Source organism: Drosophila erecta, unplaced genomic scaffold (assembly GCF_003286155.1).
Source record: "Drosophila erecta strain 14021-0224.00,06,07 unplaced genomic scaffold, DereRS2 tig00000126-arrow-pilon, whole genome shotgun sequence".
NCBI classification, from domain to species: domain Eukaryota; kingdom Metazoa; phylum Arthropoda; class Insecta; order Diptera; family Drosophilidae; genus Drosophila; species Drosophila erecta.
The window spans coordinates 6685883-6708134 of record NW_020825209.1 but is presented as its reverse complement, the minus strand read 5'-3'; the positions used below and the strand labels follow the sequence as shown (position 1 = coordinate 6708134).

The 22252-nt window shown below is 42.9% G+C and overlaps 1 protein-coding gene across 1 annotated transcript in view; it reads right to left on the bottom strand.

The window, feature by feature from the left end:
- LOC6550466 (midnolin homolog) overlaps nt 1-22252 on the bottom strand; it is an 83476-nt gene that overhangs the window by 13270 nt on the left and 47954 nt on the right. Inside the window, exons 4-5 of the mRNA XM_001977692.3 lie at nt 6756-6811; nt 42-786 (exon numbers count right to left, since the gene is read on the bottom strand). Coding sequence (XP_001977728.3) covers nt 42-659 — 618 coding nt within the window. The 5' untranslated portion in view covers nt 660-786; nt 6756-6811. The remainder of the gene's footprint in view (nt 1-41; nt 787-6755; nt 6812-22252) is intronic.

Genomic DNA, 22252 nt, shown 5'->3' with positions numbered 1-22252 from the left:
GAGCTGTGAAACCAAACCCTTGTCGTCGCCCCCAGACTTACCTGCTGCTCCACATCCATCTTGTGATTGCTGCGCCGGCTGTGTCCCCTCCTTCGGCGCTCCGTGAACGCCTCGCCGTGATTGCTGCCCAAGAGCAACTGTTCTCCGACCCCAAGGCCGTTCTGCGAGGAGGCGGACGAGGAGGAGGGCGCCGCCGGCATGCAGAACTCGATGCTGTCCATGTCGTCGGGAAAGATCAGATGCGAGCCCACATGTCCGTGGCTGCTGCTGCTGCTGCTGTTGTTGTGCGAATGCGAATGTGGATGCCCCAGGGTGGCTGCCGCATGTCCATGGTTGTGCGCCATGCCCATGCCCATGCCCATGCCGTGGTTGTGGCCCATGCCGCCGTGGTTCAGGGTCATCTGACTGGGATGCTGATGGGCCGAGGCCGAGGCCGTCGCCCGCTGGCCGTGACGCATGGACATGGACCCACCGCTGGCTATGGAGCCACCACTCACTCCGGGCGGGGCACTGTGCACCGCCACCGATGTCGTCTGGTGCGGATGCTGGTGCGGATGTGGGTGCGGATAGTCGCTTGCAAACTGCGGCGATCCGCAGCGATTCTGGAACTTGGCAGCGGTCGCTGCACTGCCTCCTCCACTGCCGCTGGCCGGATACATTGTGGATTCAATATCAAAGTCGATCGGAGTTTCGCTCTGCTCAGCTGTGTCAGCTTTCCCAGCTTTCTCAGCTTTCTCGGTGAGAAATTCGGCGTATTTAGCAGCAGCAACAGGAGTCGGGCATCATCTGTGGAGTACGGAAAGCCATTAATCAGTGCGCACAGTAAGGAATGGTCAGGGTGCCAAGGAGCATTGGGTAGTGCTCCTAAAGTGCGACGGCGGGGGATGCAGAGATGCATGACTGACATGCCATGCCAAAATCCCACAAATAAAAGCTGGAATTATGAGCACCGCACAGCTCCAAGACGCGCACCCGCTCCCTCAGTCGATTCCAATTTATTTATGCGCAAACATTGTTGCCACACTAAGTGGCGGCCGCGATGCACTGCGCGAAGTGACCAGGTAGCAACAGGAGAAGATTCAGCGTTCCCACTCGAGTAAGTCATTCTACGCGCAATTCCTGGTTAAATATTTTCATATTTTCTTGGAGTGTTCGAAAGGCACGCATGTAAAACATTTGGCGCTGGCATGCGTTTCGGTTCCACTGCCAGATCCCAATGTGTAAAGCTCCACCCCCTTGCCCCATCTCCTTGCCCCACTAAACTGTGGCCCTTTCTCCACGAAATGCCATAAAACAGCATTAAAGCTATTAACAGCCGAAGGAGAAATGAGCCAGCCGGGAAGGAAAGCCGGGCCAAGAAGTGGTAGGAAAAAAGCTAGTGACGAGAGCCACCCTTAGCCCCCACTCCCTTCCACTCTTCTCCGCATCCCTTACCCCCTTACGTTTGGGGGGAAAACATAAATCAATCAGAGTGGCCAGGCCGCCCTTTATGAGTGCCCCAGCGTGTGGCCAAGATAATCCTAGGAACAGACTGACAAAACCGGAACGCACAGATGTACATATATGTATGTATATAAAAATATATCCATCGTATGTAATACATATGTAGAGGAGTACATATGAGCACTTGCACATGTGGAGTCGGCTCAAGGCCAATTTTTTGGGGGTCGGAAAAGGGAACGGCTATTAACGGACACAATATAATAAAACCATATCAAATATCGACTTAAGATGCCATGGTTATGTGTGCGTTTGTTTGTTTGTGGATGTTATTAAGACGTCAAAGTCCTTATTTACCATACAGCCAGAATTAATAGCCTCAAAGCAGTAAAAACCAGAAAAACAAGCCATAAAATCAATCTCCTATTGGAAACAACATTTTCGAAAGCTATATTTACCGTCAGGCACCTCAACTAAGCAACGTGGCAGTTTAAAACGAATCGTTGTGATCCGTAGATGATGTATTTTATGCCAAAGGCTCGGCAACTATGTATTAAAATAGGCTTGCCACTCTTGATAATAAAAAAAAATACTGATTTGTAACTAAAACTAATTATTATCTTACCGAAACTCTTTCGTCGAACGGCCCCGCCGCCCTCCGTGGGCGTGGCAGCAGCGTACAAAAGCCAAATGAATTTCCCTTCCTCTTGGCTGCATTTTATTCGTGCTTTTCACTTTTGGCCCTCACTCTGATTGATATATCAAATTGATAGCCATCCGCTGCTATATAGCCGAGTGCTCTTGTTGCTGTTTCACTGTAGAAATACCCAATTTCCATTGCCCCATAGATATTTCTATTCCAACCCCACCAATCCGCCAAACGCCGCCAACACCGGACCCGGAAAAGTCTAACGCTATCTCGCTTTTATGTCCATCCCTCTTCCACTTAACAAAGCTCCGACATGTTTGTGCCTGCGTATTTGTCTTTTTTGTTTTCACCTTTTTGTGTTATGTTCGCTTGGCTCAGAGATGAGCGCGTGACGAATCACGAGCTACTCACGCCAGCAAACACTTGCACTAACGTGTAAAAAACCCAACATTTCGACACCCAGAAACACGGAATTGTTAGATTCTAGTTGTGGCAATTTTCTTACAAACAAAAAAAAGTTTTATATCTAACCATTCCAGATGCCAATAAAAGCGACCGCCACGAGCCCATCTTTGGCCAAACATTTTCTTTGATTTTTCCACAGTTTTTCCTCCTTTTTTGCGTTGGCTATTTTCCTCTTTCAGCTTTGCTTTTTGTTTTGGCCGATTGCATTGCACATGCAAATTCTAACGAGTTGTTTGTGGTCTTGTCGAGGCGTTGCCAACAAAAGTAACAACAATTGCGACGAAAAAACAATGATAACACGGCAACAACAATGGCAACTATATGCCGTTTATTTGCTGCATTTTTGCAACATTTTGATTTGCCTGATTGAGTTGGATTGAGATAAAGGAAATAAAAACGAAAAACGATAAACAAAAAACAGAAATTAAAAGAATAGCTTCAAATGGAAACAACGGCCAGTATCGCATATTGATATTCATTTTTCAATTAAGCTTTTGGCCAAAATGCGTTTAAAACACACACCCCTTTACTGCCATGTGTTCTTAAAAATATATAAAAATCGCACTGAAATGCAATACTAATTCGGAGTAATAGATAGGAATTATGTTTATTTTTCGCTGGCTTCCCCAAGTTCTTGGAGCGAATTAAATGGTTTCTCCCTTGAAAACAAAACAGAAACAGATATCTTTATGGATCGATCTGGGTAGTGAAAACAATTCTTCCTCTTCGTGGAAGGCAACCAACCACTTGCCTAATGCAATTTTCGAATGCAATGCCATAAAAATATCTATTTTAATCGAACACTTTGTAGAACTCTTTTGGCAGCAGCTATTTTTTCTATTTTTTCCTCATTTTTTTTTATTTTCCTTATTTTTTTAGCCAGGTGAAAGGGGGCGGCAAAAGCAATTTAAAGTCTGCTGAATCTTGGGTTCATCCTCTTCCTGTTCGTTCTTGAAAAGGCAGCAGCTGCAGACCAGGCCCAGAATGTATCTTATGGATACTGCTCCTGCTCCTCCTGCTCCTCCTGCTCCGCCTGCTCCGCTTCTCATCCATTTTTGCTCTCTGCATTTGAATGCCTCAGCTGCCTGCTGGCAATTCGATTTCATGCTGCAATTTAATTTGCTTCACTCTGGCCACGGCATCGGAGCATCGATTGGAAAAGCAAAAGTAACTCAAGTTGTGCGGTGCTTGGTGCGACTCCCCCAATTGCCACGCCCCCTGTGGGAGTAGCGCACCTGGGGGAAAAAGGGCAACAGGTACAGCGGGCGGTACTCATTAGGAGGCGATCGAGTTCTAGGAAAGAACTCATGAATCGTCGGCAGTCGGTTGCGTTTGTCATTAACACATTTTGTGCATGTTGTGCATCATTAGAGCATCAGACGAGATGAGAGGCGATGAGGATGAGGATGATGTGTGGTGGTGGCTGGTGGCCCCTGTCGATGGACGAACCAATACACTGCCACAAATACCAGCTAGCCGCAGGCAAGCGATTTACACCATCAAAAATAGCACCATACTTTAGGGAACAAATTTTGTTTGATGTTTCATTTAAGCCATTAAAACTTCTGCAAGAGGATTGCATTTATTGGGTTAGTATGAAATATCTTTTGAGAAGCTATAGATTATTCTTCTGTTCTGCGCAAGCACACAGCGTTTCTTGCAGTGCAGCCCTCTCAGATGTTTCGACACGTGGCGCCTGCAGTTGGGCCACACACCGAACACACCCATTTCGGTTGCCCTTCGCTCTGCCAACTGAAATTATTCATTGATGTCAATGCCAAACAGGAGATCTTCCTTGCCATTTTTCCCCCTACCCCCTTCCCCTTTCCCATGCCCCTCCCCCCGTTGCAGCACACCCCTGTCCCCCCGTTGCCTTGAACTCGGCAGCTGTTGCTCCTGCTTTTCAGCTCCTGCCTTTGCTGCTTGGCATGCATATGAAAATTGGCCAATTTGGCGCAGCGTTTGGCTTCACTTTGTAGTTGTTGTTCCAGTTGTTCTTGCTACGTGTGTGTGCGCCTGCCCCACCACCCCAAATCCAACTCCCCACCCGCACAGAGCGCCGGTATCATTATGCACAGCGAAAAATTATCATACTAACATGCTCGGTAGCTCTTTTCTGTTTGTCTTATTTTAACTTCCTATTTCCAAAACTTACTGACGCTTGGCTTTCATTTTTCATAAATTAAATGTGCATCATCAACCCAAAATTATACCATTACACCATAATTGTTCTCGTATTAAATATCCTGCGAGTGAGTTTTGTATTTTTCTGCTGTGCGCAATTCGCAGCCGCTCGCCATTTTGGCTTTTGTTTCCTTTTTGGTGGCGTCCTTCACGTAATGACTTTAATTAATATACACACACACAAAACTTTTCGAGGCACAAGGGGGCGTGGCTGGCCAAGAGAGGTCGGCGTGGCCAAAATGGGGCACGGACAGGTGGGGGATCACTCAAGTGTTAGCTGTTTTGGCCGAGAGAGCCGAGAGCAGCAGCGGCAAAAACAGCCAGAATGTGGGCCACAACTTGGTGGCCAATTGCAGCTGCAACAACAAATTGATGAGCAGCAGCAGCAACAACAGCAACAAGCACTTAATGAAAGGGAAATGCATTCGGCCATTTGTTTTTCTTTCCCTTCAAGTGGGACTGACTCGACTACATGGGACAACATTGAGTGTTGACCAAATGAGTGTGAAAATTAATTAATAACATGGAACAATATCTACTCCTTTGGTTCAGCAAATTGGGTGACCCCGATCCATTGAAACTAAGGCGCGCAAAAGACCCAAGTTTGATTTTCTTTTACCCCATTAAAGACAGCTTTTATTGTTAAAATTGTTTCTGTCCCGAAATTGATTTATTCTAGCAACGGCTATTTGGTGACCCAAGCACACACATTACTCAGTGCCCAGTGCAGGCAAGTTGAAGCTCAGTGATGGTACAAGATGTCATTCGGGCTCACAGGGAAGCCTCAGTTCAACACTCCATAATCGCCTCGATATTTCTTTCGCCCATACCCAGCCCATTTGGGCCACCTGTAATTCATACAACTCATCGAATATTTGATTTCCGGGCTCCTTCATCAAGTCGACTCCCCAGTGGCCACTTGCACCATGAACTCCTGCCCACAACTTCACTTCCTTTCCACCTTTGCGCCCTTCCCATGCCCTTACCCCCTTTTTCCCTTTTTCCACCCACTCAGGCAAATCTAACCAAATGCCAACACAAATTTTGTTTGCCTTTTGTATTAGGTTGACAAAAATCAACAGCCAACCGGGAAAACAGGAGCCAAAAGATGAGCAGGAAAATGCTGGTAGCGGGAAAAGTCGGGTGTGGGGATGGCAGATTGTTGAAGAGATTTATGTTGGCACTACGCCCACAGTAGAACGAGATATGGCCAAGATATGGGGCGGGGGAGCCGAGCTGTTTGTCTTTCGCAAATGTTGGGCAATATTTTGCGGTAAAAGGTGAATTTATTAGCACTAGAAAGTGTGCCAAGGAAAACTCGCTACTACTCCCTGCACATAGCTTATTTTAATCTCACTAGAACTGATACTTGGGCACCACTAAGGAAAATATCTACAAATTTATAGGAAAGTGCAAGAAATCATATCAATTCAGCGAAAGAATCCCTTAAATTTTAAAACACATTTTTCCGGCCCTAAGATCTTGACAAATCATAAACAAAACGCTCGACGGACGACGGCCAGCTGCAGATACGTTTTATATCTTTCCAAAAAAAAAAAAAAGAAAACCTCTTACTCCCAATCACAATAAAAAGCCACACACACGCACACACAGGAGATGCATATCGAAAATATTGAGCTGAAGATGCTGATGAAGAGACAGTTAAGCACACGCACACTGCTAGAAAAATTTGGGATGGGGGGCTTATTTGGGGGACCACAAGATACGCATCTCTCGGATTGTTGCTCTTCGAATTTCCCTTTCTGTTTGCGCTTTAAGCCGATTTCTGGATTGTCTTTTTGTGTGTCTGTTGCGACATAAAACACAATAAAAGTGAAATAAGAAAAATCTGGATGATGACACAGACGGCGGCGGTGGCAGGGGGGTCAAAGAAACTTTCATGTCAGCGCTATCATTTTCGAAATTCCAATAAGTTTAGTATCGACCGAGAGCTGATAGGTTATATTGGATACAAAATTTCCCCAATCATAGGGGCTCCTCTGCACATTCCACTTACCGAAATTTTTGAAGAAGTTTTCCAGTAACGCTTGTTGCTCTCCAACCTTCTGGAATCTGTAAATACAAACACGAAACGAAAAAATATTAGTCAGAGTTGGGATTTAATTAGTATGCGTTTACTTTCCAAGTGGACTGCAGGAGCAAAGTACCCCAAACAAAATAAAAGATACAAAAAAAAAGAAAAAGGAAAAACTCCATCAATGATGGAAATTCTACAGGAATCGGCCAGCAGCAGTATTGTACATCAAATGTGACTTACAATGTCAGAGCAAATGAAATTTTCCCCTGGCTTTCCTTTTCCTTTTAGCTTTAGCATTTTCATCATTTCAAAGTCAAATGTTGGATAAATAAAACTGTTTTCCGTAGTTTTTCCCTCTCCTGCTCAATTTTTGTGTGTGCTTGGCTTCTTTTCTTTTTTTGTAGCTTTTCTCAGAATTCATAATTGAATGTTTCTCTCAACTTTGTGGGGATGATATGGGATTTGCAATCGAATTAAATTCTGATGCCGTTTGTCCATGGAACTTTTGCTCGGCTTCTCCCGATTGGCCTCGGATTTCTGGGATTCTCGTTTTCTGATTGAGATTTCTTGCAGTAAGCAAGGATAATTGTGGCCAGTTGGAGGCCAAATGAGTTTTCCACTTTTCTATTGGTGTTGTGACCAGAGTTTTTTGTAGTTAAAGTTGGCTTTTTGGTAGCAGGCATTTCTAAGACTTTCTAACCTTATTACTTCTATGAACCGAAATACCAAAAGAGCGTGAATTCTTCATTTCCTAATCCGGCTTGGATGACAGCGAATGTCTATATTTTATGCTTGGGGCTATGACCTTTAAGCTCACATTGAATATGTTTTCAAATGCCCAACATATTTCTAGCGCTTCGATGTATCCAAGTGCTCTTTGCCTTTTCCTCTTCATGATGAAATATCTTTTTTACCGGGAAACCCCAAACAGGTATATCAACCAAATTGCTTTCACTGCAACCCCGCAAAACGCTCGGTAATAAAAAAATTTCCTTAAGCCGAATCTACAAAAAAATATGGCAAAAATTGTAAATGGTAAATGGTAATAGAAACCCAAATGGGGAGCGGCTGGTCACAAAAGTCCGACTTTTTCTAGTCCTCCAGTCAAACCGCACAAATGTCATTGCAAAATGTTTTAATTGAGCCAAGAATGAAGCCCAAGAACGACAAAAAGAGGATAAAATAAGTGAAAGCATTTTGCACAATACAAATAAAATAGAATTTTAAACCGCAAGCAAACGTGCGTTATTCATTTTTGAATTTATAACACAATTGGGAGGAATGCGAATGAATGTCGCCGAGAAAATGGAGAAAGAGAATGGAGAATGGAAAATGGGGTGAAGCACTGAAGGAGTGAAAATGCGCAGCAAAAATAACTGCTTGCCTTTTGCCATTTTATTTTCCCTTTTCGGTTTCAGTTTGCTACCGTTTCTGTTATTCCCTGGTTTTGTTGTATTTTCTCTTTTTTTCTCTCTTTTTGGTACTTTTTATTCCTCCCATGCACATAAAAAAAAAGGAATAAATAGAGATGTGTTGTGGTTGGGGAACGGGGAAAAGTCAAAGGAAATCGTGTCGCGGCAAATGTGACAGGCTGCTACCGTTGCCTTTAAGCACCACATCACTCCCACTTCGCCGGGTTTCCCGGCTTTTCCGGCCCTCCTTCAGAATTTTCCACACACAAATGACTTGAGTTCGCGGTAAATTGACAAAAATGTAAAAAGAAAGCAGGCGAAAGGAATAAGCTCCTAAGAAGTTGAGTGTAACCTCTGCAAATGATGATAATGATCATCGTGACGATGCCGCTGCTAAAGATAATGAGCGGCGGCATGTTGCCAGTTGAGTTTTCCAGCACTCACATCTTTGTGCATTTTAAAGTCACCTTTCAGTCAAAGGCGGAGTTAGGTATATTAGTACAAGTATAGATAGTATAACATACGAAACAATAATAAGTTAAAAAGGTTCTCAAAACAATGAGCTATTTATTTGAAACCCCACTTTGAACAAAAGTTCCCCGCTTTTCTCTTCGGCCTACTCTTGCAACCCCCAATCAATGGCCAATTGTTAATCAATGATCTGTGCACCAAATTAATCGTCAAAGAAACCGCCACCGAGCTGAAGTCCTACAGGCAAAGGTCTCATTCGATTCTCCTTTTTTCATACTTTTAGTTTCCGATGTCGGAAGACCCGCAGCTGAGAATCGAGAGCAACCCTTTCTGCGAGCTGCTCTGTGTCATGAGTCATGTTCTTCTGCTGGAAGGGGTTTCTGTTTGCCCACAGATAAACAAACTTGCAGCCCAGCAAGGCATTCCGCTATAAAAAACACACAGCCAAGGTCGAGGCAATAGGAATCCCGAAATTATAAGCAGCTGGTAAATATGAAATTATGCTAAAACCCCACAGACATCACATGAACACCACAAGCGAATACCCTTTTCAGAAAAGGTCTGTTTCTATTATTTTGTGTGTCAACGTAAAGGGGAAGTCGCCTACACTCTTCTTCCCTCCTCGTTTCCACTACAATCAACCAAGACGACCTTGTAGGGGGAAAATAAAATGGGAAAAAAAAAAATTATTGAACACACACTCGGCCACCGTATGAGTGTGCAAATATGTGTGAAATTTATTTGCCACAGCCCGCGCCGTCCCAGGGGTTTAAGGTTGGGTTTCTGTGTACCGCCCGTATCCGTGGTAAGTATGTATATCACCGACAACCCTTTCGCCACGTCCCAGGGGCTACTACTGCGACCCCCAACCGCCGGCAAACCCCCTGGAAAACCCCTTCCGTTTGCTTGTTTAAAAATCACTTGATTGCACAAATGCTCATTGAGCTAATTTTATTTCGTGTACGGGGAGGAATAAAAAACCAGAAGGCGATGGCGATGGCGATGGCGATTGCGAAGGCAACTTGAGCCACGCTTACATTTTATGGGATTCCGATTTCCATATGCCCAGCTAGGGGAAGAAACACGTTGAAGCCGTACTGGCTGACTTAGTCCCAACTTAACAAAATTATTAGCCGGCCACCTCTGACCGCTCGAAAAAGTGCTCAGCAATGTGGAAAAATGTGTTATGTCCTAAAAACAAAAGGAAAAGGGACTGGGGCAGGTGAGCGGGATGGGTGCTGGGCACAGCAAGTTGATCAAATTACCAGACAAGCCCGAATGGTCCTCCGACTTTGATGCACTTGAGCCGTGTCAGAAGTAGTCACAAAGTAAGCAGCAGTACTCGTGTACTGTCCCTTTTTGCTGGCTTTGGCTTTGTTGTTGACCTTTCCCGGGGTCGCTTTAATTAATTACACGAAATGAGTTTTTCTGCGGCCGGAGCAGGGGTGGCCAAATTACATGGCGGAATGGTGGCTGCAGAAGGGACCGCCCTGTAATGGAAGCCCGAAGATGGTTGTCAAGTTGGGTTGGTACATGTCGTCAGGTGAGCTTCGGTCTGGAAACAATTCGTAATTGCTCCATTTTGAGACGGACACTTTTCACTTAAGGCAAATTAAAATTGTGGTACACTTACTCAAAAAAAAAAAAAAAAGCTAGAAAAGAAAAGGGGGAAACCATTTTATGTGGCCTCAATTCTAAAGTGAATTTTTAAAAATTCGAGGTCTCCACTGGACGCATAAAATATGGACCTCATTATCAATAACAATTGGCTTGCACTTTAAACCGAAACAAGTCCCAATGGAAAGCGCACTTATGAGGAATTCATATCCCTAAAAGTCGGGCCATCAACTAATGGTTCAACAAGCTAGTTCGCACTTGAAATTAGTTTCCGAGTGCGTGACAAAGTTTTGCAGCCCAAAATCCATTTGCCAACACATCTCCCTTTGCTGTTTCCTTAGCCCGGCTTTGAACTTCCATTACCAAACTCCAAAGGACAAACAACAAGTAAAAAGAAGCAAAATACAAAAATTCCCTTTACAGCTGCTGCGCCTTCCCTTTTTTGGGCATGTTTGGCAATTAAATCATTTTGACCATAAATCGAATTTCGCAACACTGGATGTGGGTGTGCGTATGTGTGTGTGGGCCTCAGTGTTAATCCAATTAACTTGGCTTGCATCAAACACATTCCTTTCCACCTATAGAACGAAGGCTGACGAAGGAGAGCGAAAATAAATAAAGAAATGAAAACAGTTTCAAAGAAACTGAAACTTCAAGTTTTATAGTTCCAAGCTCCTGGTTCCTGGCTCCTGGCTCCTCTTACTTTCCTCTCCGGTTTGGTTCGTTTTGGTTTGGTTCGGTTCCACTGGCTACAAATTTCATACGAAACTTGGTTGAGAAAAACTTTTCGCAGGCATTTCATTGGAATAACTTCCACCCCCGATCCGAGATCCCGGTAGCCCCATTCCCCAACATCATCCCCATTCCCATTCCCATCCCCATGCCCAACCCTCTAGCAGATTGGCAAGGTGGGCCATCAAGCCAGAAAAGCTTGTCCTGACAAATGTTTTCATTGATTTTTACGAGCAGTGAACGTATAAAATAAATTCACTTTTTTCCTGCGCTCTTTATTTATTTTTGGATTTTTATGCTCTGTGACCAACAAAAAAATCACGACTTTGGTGTAAGCTGAACCGAAAAGAGTCGAAAAAACAAAACTTTACACAAAAATCTCTGGTTGTTTACTTTCATTTGTTTTGCGTGTTCCATGTTTCTCTTATTGTGCCACACCACTATCACGGGAGAGGGGCGGAGGGAGCGTTTGAGGGGGAAGTTGCGAGTGTCAGTTTTACGATTACCATGCGGGCCCCAGCCCCACGTTGGGCGCCATTAACGATCTCACCTTCCTCGCTGACGTGTGCGTGTCCTGGTTGATGTGTCATAAACGCATCATAAACAGCTGGTACACGAGAGCCCACCCTTTCCAGCCAATTTCAACACAACTGCATCATCATCAGAATTATACTTCATATTCACCTTTCTCCTCTCGAAATACTCTTTTTTACGCCCAAGGGCCACCCAAAATAATGGACACTGATCTTTATCAACAGGTGTGGGGATACGAGGGTGTTTGTTTATGCATGGCGACCCCAAAGGGTTGCATATAAAAATGAAACGTGGATAATATACAATATGATGTTTGCTTTCGGGCCGTAGGCTAATTTATGATCCATCTAAATTTCTAAGTGGTTCGTTTTTGGCTTATCATCTTATAATCGTTAAAATTAATATGATATTTTTGAAAGCCAATAAACGGTTCGCATTTAGGTGAATCCATAATGCATTGAGTAAGCCTTGAGATCCAAAAAATGTCTCGTAGACATATAACCACAAATTTTTTAAAGAAAAGCCTCATAAAACCAATTTTTTCAGAAACTTTTGATTGATTTAATTACACCGACTTAATGGAGTCAAACAAATGTGAGGAAACGAAAATAATAATATTTTCCTCGAAATTTGAAAAATGCTCAAGTATAATAGCCATCGTGAAATTAGACAATTGAAACCCAATGAATTTGAATTGCTGTGATTGAAATTAATGACAAAGATAAGCGCAGCGCAAGAAATATGAATTATCTGCTTATAGCTCGATTCCACTGTGCACTGTATCAGCTTCAAGCCAGTGGAAACGCTTTCGTATGTTTATCTTGTCTGTGGCAAAGGTTTGATTAGTCATAAAAACTCACATTCGGTCTGGGTCGTTGTCGTACTTGTTCAATGATTGTATTTCCCCCTCTCCGCCGATTTTACTCGACATTTTATGGCTTTCCCCATCCATCCATTTAATTTTTTTTTGTTTTTTTTTTGGTTTTACGAGCTTTCGAATTTTAAAGTCGTAAAATGCATTTCAGGACAGCGCACAGTGAGCGACGACAGCCATGGAATCTTTTAAGGCCTTGCTGATGGCATTAGCTTATTATTATTAATAATACTGGGCCAAGTGCTTGATCTTTAAACCCTTGCTTATTGAGCGGGGTCGCAAATAAAGTTTGCCGCCCCGCTCGAGTTCATTCCAGCTCAAGTCGAGCCCAATAAAATGTAATTAATTTGCAAAACTTTTTCCCCACACAAGCCAAAAGCCAATAAAGTAAGCCCAAGATGCTGGGCGATGGTGTGAGGCTCAGGATTTGCATGCCAGAGCAGAGCCAAAAAAAAAAGTTAAGAAAAAAGGACGACAGGGGGCAAACAAAAAGCAGTAAGGAACAGAAGCCAACAGCTGCTCGACATAAACTTATAAAAGCTGGCAAAACTCTCTAACCAAACGGGGGGGCCGAGCGGGGAAAGCTCTGGCATTGCTGCATTAAAAAGTTAATAAAAGTGGAGCATGCCACAAGTCGTGCCGCAATTTGCGGCAGCTGCAGCTGCGTTCCAGCAAAAGGATATGGATATGGATATGAATATAAGTAATCCTAGTGCCAAGTCCTTCCCAGAATGTGTGTATAGAGCATAGCAAAAGGCGGACGGCGGACGGAAGGACGGCGAGCGGAACTTGTTGCTCTTCAGGTGGCATAAGCTGCGACTTTTGCACTTGCACTTGCACTTGCTGCCACAGTGCTGAGCTCTGCTGTGCTGTGCTGTGCTGTGCTGCCTCCACCAAAAGTGGCAAACAATTAAAATGCTCAACATGCTGAACGCCCCCCTGCAGCATCGAAGTATTCAAGGAGTTTCGCAACAAAATAGAAGGACAACAAACGCTTTCAATTCAAGCGGTTAGGTAAGGGAGCCTTGCTAGAATTACATCAAAGCAATTCGTTCAAAGGATGAATGTCACTAGAAAAACATCTCTGGCCAGAAGTGAAAGCATTTAAAAATAATTAAGAGGCAGAACTCTTGCTGCATTTATTTATGGGAGAAACAAACACAAAGCCTGAGGCCAGAAGACTTAAAACCTATCCTGGAAGCTTCTTCATTAGTCAGACTCATCCACGTGCCACTTAATTTCCACATAGAGCGCCGTCATAACGATAATCATCATCAATAAGCGTTAGTAAAGATTTGGCCAAGACCCTCCTCATCAGTCGCTTTGCCAGAACGAACACATTTCACTTCTGTCAAATATTACCCACATGGATTTATCCGCATCCTAGGAGCCACACACATCTATATCGCACTAAACTATATGTGTGTTTGCGGGGAGTGCACATTTATATACTTAAGCCCTCGCAGATGGCAACTAAATGCAACTCTGCTGCCAAGTGGCGAGTGCTCACTTCCACTTGCGGTTTCAAGGGTTACTCAGCGCCTGGAGAGCCAGGAGCCAAGAGGCCCCAGTTTGGGGCAAGGCTGAGGGGCGGAGTTGCGGAGGAGCGTGGCTGTGCACTTTAAGTAATGCGGCCAATTGAAAATGTCGAACAAGTGCCACCAAACGCCAACAGCGTTGCAGCTGCCATTCAGCGACTGCAGCTAATTAAGAACGCATTAAAACGATTTGTGGGCTCTCGGCTGCCATTCCTGCCTGGGGGATGGGTGTAGTGTGGCTTTAAAAGGGTCTCAATATTGTCAATCAATAAGTAGATTAAGCGACAAGCGATTATGCAATGGCAACTAAGCCGCATTCAAACGACGAGTGTGTTGCATAAGCCAGGTAAACGCCATGAGAAGCGCGGAGAGGGGCACTCGGAAAATAGCTCATAACTCCGCTAAGCTGATTAAAGCCGGGCCATCGAAATCTTTGCGTTGCAAACACAAAACACAAGGCCGACATAAAGGAAACCCTGAGTTTCGAGCGGTGTATTTCGATTCCAGACTTAACATCATAATAAAAATGTATAAATTACGTTTTTGTTCAGCGAAACTGTGGAAATTTAGCAATATTTTCTTCAATATAAGATTTAATGGATTTATGCACATAGAAATCGGGTTGGCCGTCTGAACATTGATACCACTTTGGGTATTGATACTATGAAAATAAAACTAATACATATTGAATTTCAAATGAATAATGGCAAGCGTAAAGTTTGGGGCTTATACACAAGTACACATATTTAAGCACGCCTTTTTCAATGCGCTTTTATTTTGTGTTGAGCCTGAGAAAGTATAAATGTATTAGATTTCATCAATTTTACGGCAGATTTTACGGCAGGCGAGTAAAAAAATGCTATATTGAATAACTTTAGGCTGCGTTTGGCTGCAGCGGAGACAAGTTGCAACAACAGGAGCAAACAAACCAATCAAACAGATTGCCATACTTGGCCAAGTAAGCTCATTGAGAACCAACCAAACAATGCAAAAACTTTTCCGAGGCCATTAGAAATGTCCAACAACAAGTGGCCATCAAAAAACTACTTGAGAAGGAGCCAGAAATCAGGAGCCGAGCGAAACGACAAAAATGGCTTAAAGTACAAAAATCCAAAAAAATAAAAAAAATCCAACTTTCTAGCGCATGCAAGTGCAAGTGCGAGAGTGTGTGTATGTGCACGAAAATATTTTCAATTACAAATTGTATTTTTCCGTTTAGATAAGCAGAATTTATGGCAGGACTTGCGTCCTCGATCGCTATTCTGTCCCGTCTCCTTCTGAACTCAAAGTTTCAGTCGCAGTCCTGCGGCAACAAACACTTTTGCGCTTGGTCGGCGTCGCAGTTGTAAACAAGGGGCAAATACAAGAACGCGACGGAACGGCACGGAAAATGCCACAAAAAAAGAGGAAATGGGGAAAAAAGTGCCAGCCGAACGGACCCAAGTAAAAACCCCAAGAAGACTGCCACTGCGACGACCAAAAGACGCCAAATAGAAGCTAGGAAAAAAAGTGCAGCCAGAACTTGCGAAAGGCGAAATCGAAAAGCGCAAGAAGCGGTGCAAAGAAACTAGCAAGAGGGGCCGGAAAAGAGCCTTGCGACTAGAAGATACCCTGTGCTGAATATATGTATGCATCGAAGTACAGAAAGTCAGCACACTTGAATACATTTTTGGGCATTAATCAATGCAAGTTCATGTAATATGTTTCTTTTTAATATGGCATTCAAGTGATCCAGAGTTCGACTTAGTTTAGAGTTATCATGTTAAATAGTAAAGGATCTGGAACTGTGGCCTACTATTCGACATTATCCAACTTAAGGTCAAAAGAAATGGAACGAATGGAGCCAGAGCGAAGGAGCGTAAAGATTTACAGAGTATTTTCCGTCTACGTGCTTCCCGGTGGCGCCGCCAAATGTCACGTACGCAGACAGTGGCAGTCAGGAAGGAAGTGGGCGGGGTTCGACCACGGGGGCGTGGCTGCAGGGTTGTCCTGCTCATATGGCCTGTCGCATGAATGGAATTGCCAACTTAATGCGAAGGCAACTGCAACAAACTGGACAGAAGACGCAAACACTCGCCGAGACATCCTCCTAGGGTTGTCATCTTTAAAAAAAATAATAATAAAATAAGTAAATAAATCCTGAAGCAGCAGGCTGCAATTTCAATTGAAATTTATCAAAACTCTTGGGGCGTAACGCGTGAGCGTACTTCCCCTTTTCCACCTGGCATCATTGATATTAAAATTTTTTGTTAAAATGTTCGTAAACGTTTTCAGACAAGGACACAGGTTGTCTTTTGGCTGGTTGTGTTGCAAGAAATGTATCAAGTGGGATATGAATTTCTTATTACTTTTCCAATAGTAGCATCAACGCACCATTTCGAACTTCCTGTACTGCTAGCAACCCTGGACTATCTTTTTTGTGCCATTTTCGGGCCTCTGAATTCCGGCAAAGTTTAATGAGTTCGCTGACTTCTCACCCATGTGGTCCTTAAATAATGGCTTGAGGAATCAGTCGCTAATAGTCTTAGTCTTAGGTTCCCTTCGTTTGAAGCGTGTGAAGCCATCAAAAATGGAATTGACACGTTCTGCCACCAGATGCACGCAAACAAAAAGGGTTCCCCGTCTCGAAATCCACCTCCTCGGCTCGTTTCACTTCTTCATCATCATCATCCTCTTTCCATTCTTCTGCTTCTGCAGCCGTGTGCACAGTGGTGACCCCGACGTCTTCTTATCATAATGATGACGTTTACATTTCAATTAACGGCGAACAACATAATTGCAGCAGTCAAATTATATAATTACACACAAACAACAGGCGCACGCAAAACGAGAGCGATAGAGACGGGCGCAGCGGCGAGTGAAAGAGATGGAGAGCACTCATTTGCCTATATGCAGTTGTATGTATCGCATACACCAACTATGTATATCAACTTATATCCCATTGAAGGCAGCTGCAAATGCAACGCAGGTGTTGCCCCAAGTGTCAAAAAATAATCACTTTGAAATCACTTCAAAAATTCAGACAGCACAGATGAAATATGCGTGCAAGGGGCACCGTAAGTGAGAGACAGAGACAGTGAGAGAGGGACAAGAAAGAGAGGGAAGTCCCAGAGCCCTGTCAAGTGTTCCGGGCATTATATAGTATTTTCGAGCCCCAGGTCGCAAGTTTACCTCCCCCATCCACCCAAACAGCTCCCAATTGGACTGTCTTGTAATTTCATGTGAACGAACATTCAATTCACTCGCTCTCGAATGGACCACAGCTGCAATTCGAATCGATACTGGAAAAAAGGATCGACTTATGAAGTGGAAACTTACGATCACTCCATGGTGCGGTTACATATTCAACCCACTTTTTCCCAGTGCCAAATTGTAAATGTAAATGGCCAACAAAAAATATTAAACTGACAACTTGACGGTTATGAAAAGTGAGATTTTTAATTATCGTTTTCGTGTCAGAGTCGGAGTCAAAAGATTTTTCACCACATTTTGTTCGTGCTTGAAGGAGCGGTACGCAATCCGAACCCAATTCCCACATTAAACCACCTGAGAACTTAACACCGCCGCGGGATGGGGGGTGAAAAAGAAAAAGGAAAAAAAAAAAACAAAAACAACGGGGAAATTTAAGGCGAAAAAAGAAAACACATTGAATTGTTTTCTATCGTGACACATGAGAGGCCTTCATAGGCTCGAGCGCGCTTGTGGTGCATAATTTTTCATGCCACATATAATAATCTCTGCTGGCCGTAATTTATTAACGTTTTCAGTCCAAAAGCCCCATCCCATCCATCACCTCTCCCTGTCGCTCTTGCGTGCCACTTGCGGCAACGGCTGTTGGCGGTTTCGCTTTTAGCGTTTTATTTCAATGCGATTGAAAGCAAATTGAAAGCCGGCACCTGCCAGAGAGCACACGCGGCCAAGGAAACGAGGAAACCCATTTGCGGGCCAAAATGGCCAACAAATGGACTCACTCACACTGCGAGAAACTTTGCCTATTTTCATATTTCCTTACAAGAAATATCTACTCGCTCACTTCGGAAAATAATTCCTTTTTTCTTATTTGGTTGACTCCAATTAACATTGCACCACATAAAATTTGAAGAAAATTGGTAAAAAATTGTTTTCGTGCATCTTTCTATCAAACTGCTTGGCTGGATTTGATGAAGCGCACTAAACAAATAACGCCCCGGCAATATTTCATTAAAAACTTAACGTTCTACCAGCACACAGTGCTTTGTGGCAACACGTAGGGACTTGAATGGGGCAGAAGGGGCGGGAAGGACGAAGAGGGGGCTCCAACTGTAAGTGTAGATAAAGAGCCATTGGCTAATGCCCCATTGGCGTGTGTTGCGCGTTGCCAAAGGGTGGCATTTGATGGAAACAACACAAGATGCATTTTAACCGGAACGGAGGAACATGTTCGCTGATGGCCGGCGAAAATGAACACCTAATGCGATCCTAAATGCTCTTAAAAGTGATTTCAATTGATATCGCATCAAACTGGCGAGAGGAAATTCGTACAAAAAATTGCGTCCACAAGCTTATTATAAATATTAGTAAAATTACCATTGGACTTTGGATTATTTGCTTAGCAACTATAATTATAATAGAAACGAATTCCATTGGTATATGCATTTATTTCCCCACCTAGAACCGTAGCATTTCGTAATTTCCTTGCTTGCATGGCAAGCCTTTGTAATTCTCAATATTTTCCAGTTTAATTAGTTTGAAATTAAACAAACAGCGAATAACCGAGATGAAAAATGCATGAACATTTTTGTTGCGTGTTCGCCATTTGAATTTTCAATTTGCCGTTTGCTGAAATTGACAGTTAAATTATAATTGTTATACTTGTTAGTTGACTTTAACCGCCATTGGTTCGCTGGGCAGGCTTTGTGCTTGTATTATTGTTATTATTACTCTTGTTGGGGCTGCGACATTTTCGGTGTCAATTTGAATATTTTTTGCGGTTGTAGAATTTATGGTAAATTAAATTAGCCTGATTGGTATATGCATTTATAATGATCACATCACCTCAATCAGATCCCATATCAGGCAAAAGCCAGCCTGTGTGCACTAATAAATTAATGCAATAAATGTTTATTACTTTTATTTCATGTGTGCGGCAACCATTCCCTATCCATTTCCAACTCTAGATGCACTTGGACCCTGGCAGGAGAAGAAATACTAAATGAAAATGCCTAAGAAATTTCAATAAAAATTTTATGTTATAATTATAGGCCAAAGACAGACGAAGTCGACGGATGCATAATAAAAATTAACGCCCTTCTCCCCCTAAAAAAAAAAAGAAGAAATTCCCGTGTTCGTGTTTGTGTTTGGGTCACCATTTTTCTATTAGACAAATATGAGTGAGGAGTAGTGAGCGGGAAGAGAGGGAGATGGCATGTTCGTCATGTGCGAGTGTAATAAATTTTATTAAAAACATATACAAACAAACGCATAAACGAGATCCAAGACCAAGTCAAGGTGGAAGCCCAAAACCAGGAGGGGCGGAGAGGGGAGTGAGTTGGCCACACATATGGGCCATCATACGTGACCGGCGATGGAATTTCGGGGCGCGTCCCCTCTCTTTCTCCCCGTCTAGCGCCGTCTCTTTCGCCGTCCAGCTGAGACAACACATAAAACCGAAAATAAACAAAGGCGATGGAGGTAAGTCGACGTTCAAGGAATTGGGATGCAATCAAAGCTCACGATCTGGCAGATCTGAGAATTTTCCCAAAATATTTTGAAACATCCATTATTCAAGTTGAAAATTGAAGAACTATGTATATGTCCCTCCAATCTTAATTTCACCATTTAACATGTAACCTAGAAAATCCAACACAAACAGAAAATTAAATATTCAATAAAGTCGTTTAATTGATATACTTTTACGACGCGTAAATAAGGAAAGCAATAAAATGGCAATAAAATTTTTGTAATTCAGCAAGTCTCAAATGATATTAAATATAAAATTTCTCCTTCTCCAGCGGCTATCCAAACCCCACCAAGAGTTTCCTGCCGCCAAGCGGCGAGTACAGAAGAAAATCTCCCAACCAAAAAGGAAAAAACACATCGAACACAGTTAAGTGTGGCCAAATTAATGGACATCGAATGAAGTTGACCGGCTGTCATAAAGCGTTCATAATTACTTTTCACACCAGGCGGCGGCGAACCAAACGCGTGACTAACGAGTGCGAGGAGTGTGGAGCTTGGGATGAGTGTGAGGTGACCCCAAACAAGCCCACAAACAGTCGTCGGCAAAGAACAGAAAACGAGGAAAATAGGAAAAGATAACAAGGAAAATATTACAAATAAACAATCATAAATTTATATAAATTTTAATTGAAAGAGTTGCGAGCTGCGGGGCAGACGGAGCTGAGTTGATGGTATATGTTTATATTTATAGGCTTAGAGCGTATTGCGCACGACATTTGTTTATTTATGGCGAGTGACAATAAAATTGAATTACTTTGACACAAATAAATTAATTTGGATTTTCCAATATGACAAAATGAAAAGGAAAAAATATAGAAGGCACCGAACGAGGGCGAACGGAGCAAACAAACAAAAATGTGGAAAGCCAAACAAAAGTCAACACGATATAACGTTTTTACATACGTCTGTGCGAGAGGCGGAGGGCGTGGCATAGCTCGACCAATAGGCAAACATATTTATAAAAATATATTTAGTTTGCTTTTTTGACTTTTTTTTTGCATGCTCTTGTGCCATATGCAAAGGAAAATTAAATTAAAATTTACCGAGTTCAATTTACAAAACCAGTTTTGGAAAAAAAAAAACAGACACTGGCCTTTTTTCATTAACCAACACTATGCATGGAATGGAAATTCCATCCGATTCAAATCAACTAAATTAAGAGCTTTGAGATTACCAAATCAAAAACGAAATTGATTTGTCCTGTTCGAGCTGGAGAGTCAAATGCGTTTTTTGCCGAGCATTGGGTTTAGTAGAAAACAGATAAAGTGAATAGTGAATTGACTTTGCGGTAAAAATAAAAAAATGTATGCTAATTCGACCTAGAAAAATGGATGTCGCTTCTGAGTTATTTTTAGAAAAGGTTTAAAAGGTTAGATGGAAGATGGACGAGTTCATTGAAAAAAAAAAGTTATTCATAATTAGAAACCTTTGCTTTTTATTCAGATCTGTCTAAAATAATAGAAATTCCTATGGGCCTAGTCACACTAAATAAGCATAAAACTCATGCAAGCGCTATGAAACTTATTTCACAAAAATCAACTCGTGCAAAGTTAAGAAAATGTGTAACGCCCCACCGAAAACCAGTTAAATTGTCAGAGTTTTATAGTCTTTATGTGTCTACAGACGGGTGTGTGCGTATGCTGGCCACCAAAAAACCGCAATTGAAATGCAAAATATTGTCGACATATAAATATTTGAAAAAAGTCAAAATGCAATGATTGAAAAATGAAAAAGCATTGGGGAAAAACATTAATTTTGAATGCTGCCTGGCCTGACCAGTGAATTGCGCCTATCCCTCTTTTTCACCATAGCTTTTTAAATTGTGACAACATAAAGTAATTGTTAAAGTCCACAAATAACAATAAATAAGCACACAGAGTGCAAGGGCAGGAGCAAAAGCAAAAGCAAAAAGCAATTTGCAATGCACCAAAAACCAAAAACCGAGGCCCAACTCCATGGGGATAGTCGTTGTAAGTAAGAGAGAGAGAGGGAGAGAGCGGGAGAGAGGGAGAGATAGAGTGCATGTGTGTGGAGCAAATTTATTGATTTTCATATATTTATTTGTGTAAAATGCCATAAATTACAATTATTTAACAGGGCCGGACGGATGAGCCCGGCGGACGGGCCGTAAAGTCAACGCGCCGGCAAACGGACACTCGTCCCCCCATTCAATACCCCCCTTTTGGCACTGTGTAGTTGGGTCAGTAGTGCTGCTGTTGCCACTGCTGTTGCATAATTTGTTGGCCAAATTGCAACTCAACAGGCCAGGTACGTAGACGTACGGCGTTCGGAACGGAACTCGACTGAGTCTCTGGTATTGAAAGACCCCAGGAGCCAGACATACACATACACATATATGCATGCGGGCAGAGGATTGAGAGCCAGGCTCATCAAATATGCAAAATTCTGCAAGTCCTTGCAACAATCGCAATTAAGGATGAGCTGCCGGCGAGGCGGCAATAAGGCAAATCACAGATAATGAAAACAGTGACTCATGGTGAGTGTTACTCAGTGTCCAATTAGCTGCTGTTAATGAATAGATGAGTGCTGCGATCCAAACCTACTTATTGCCCAGTTATG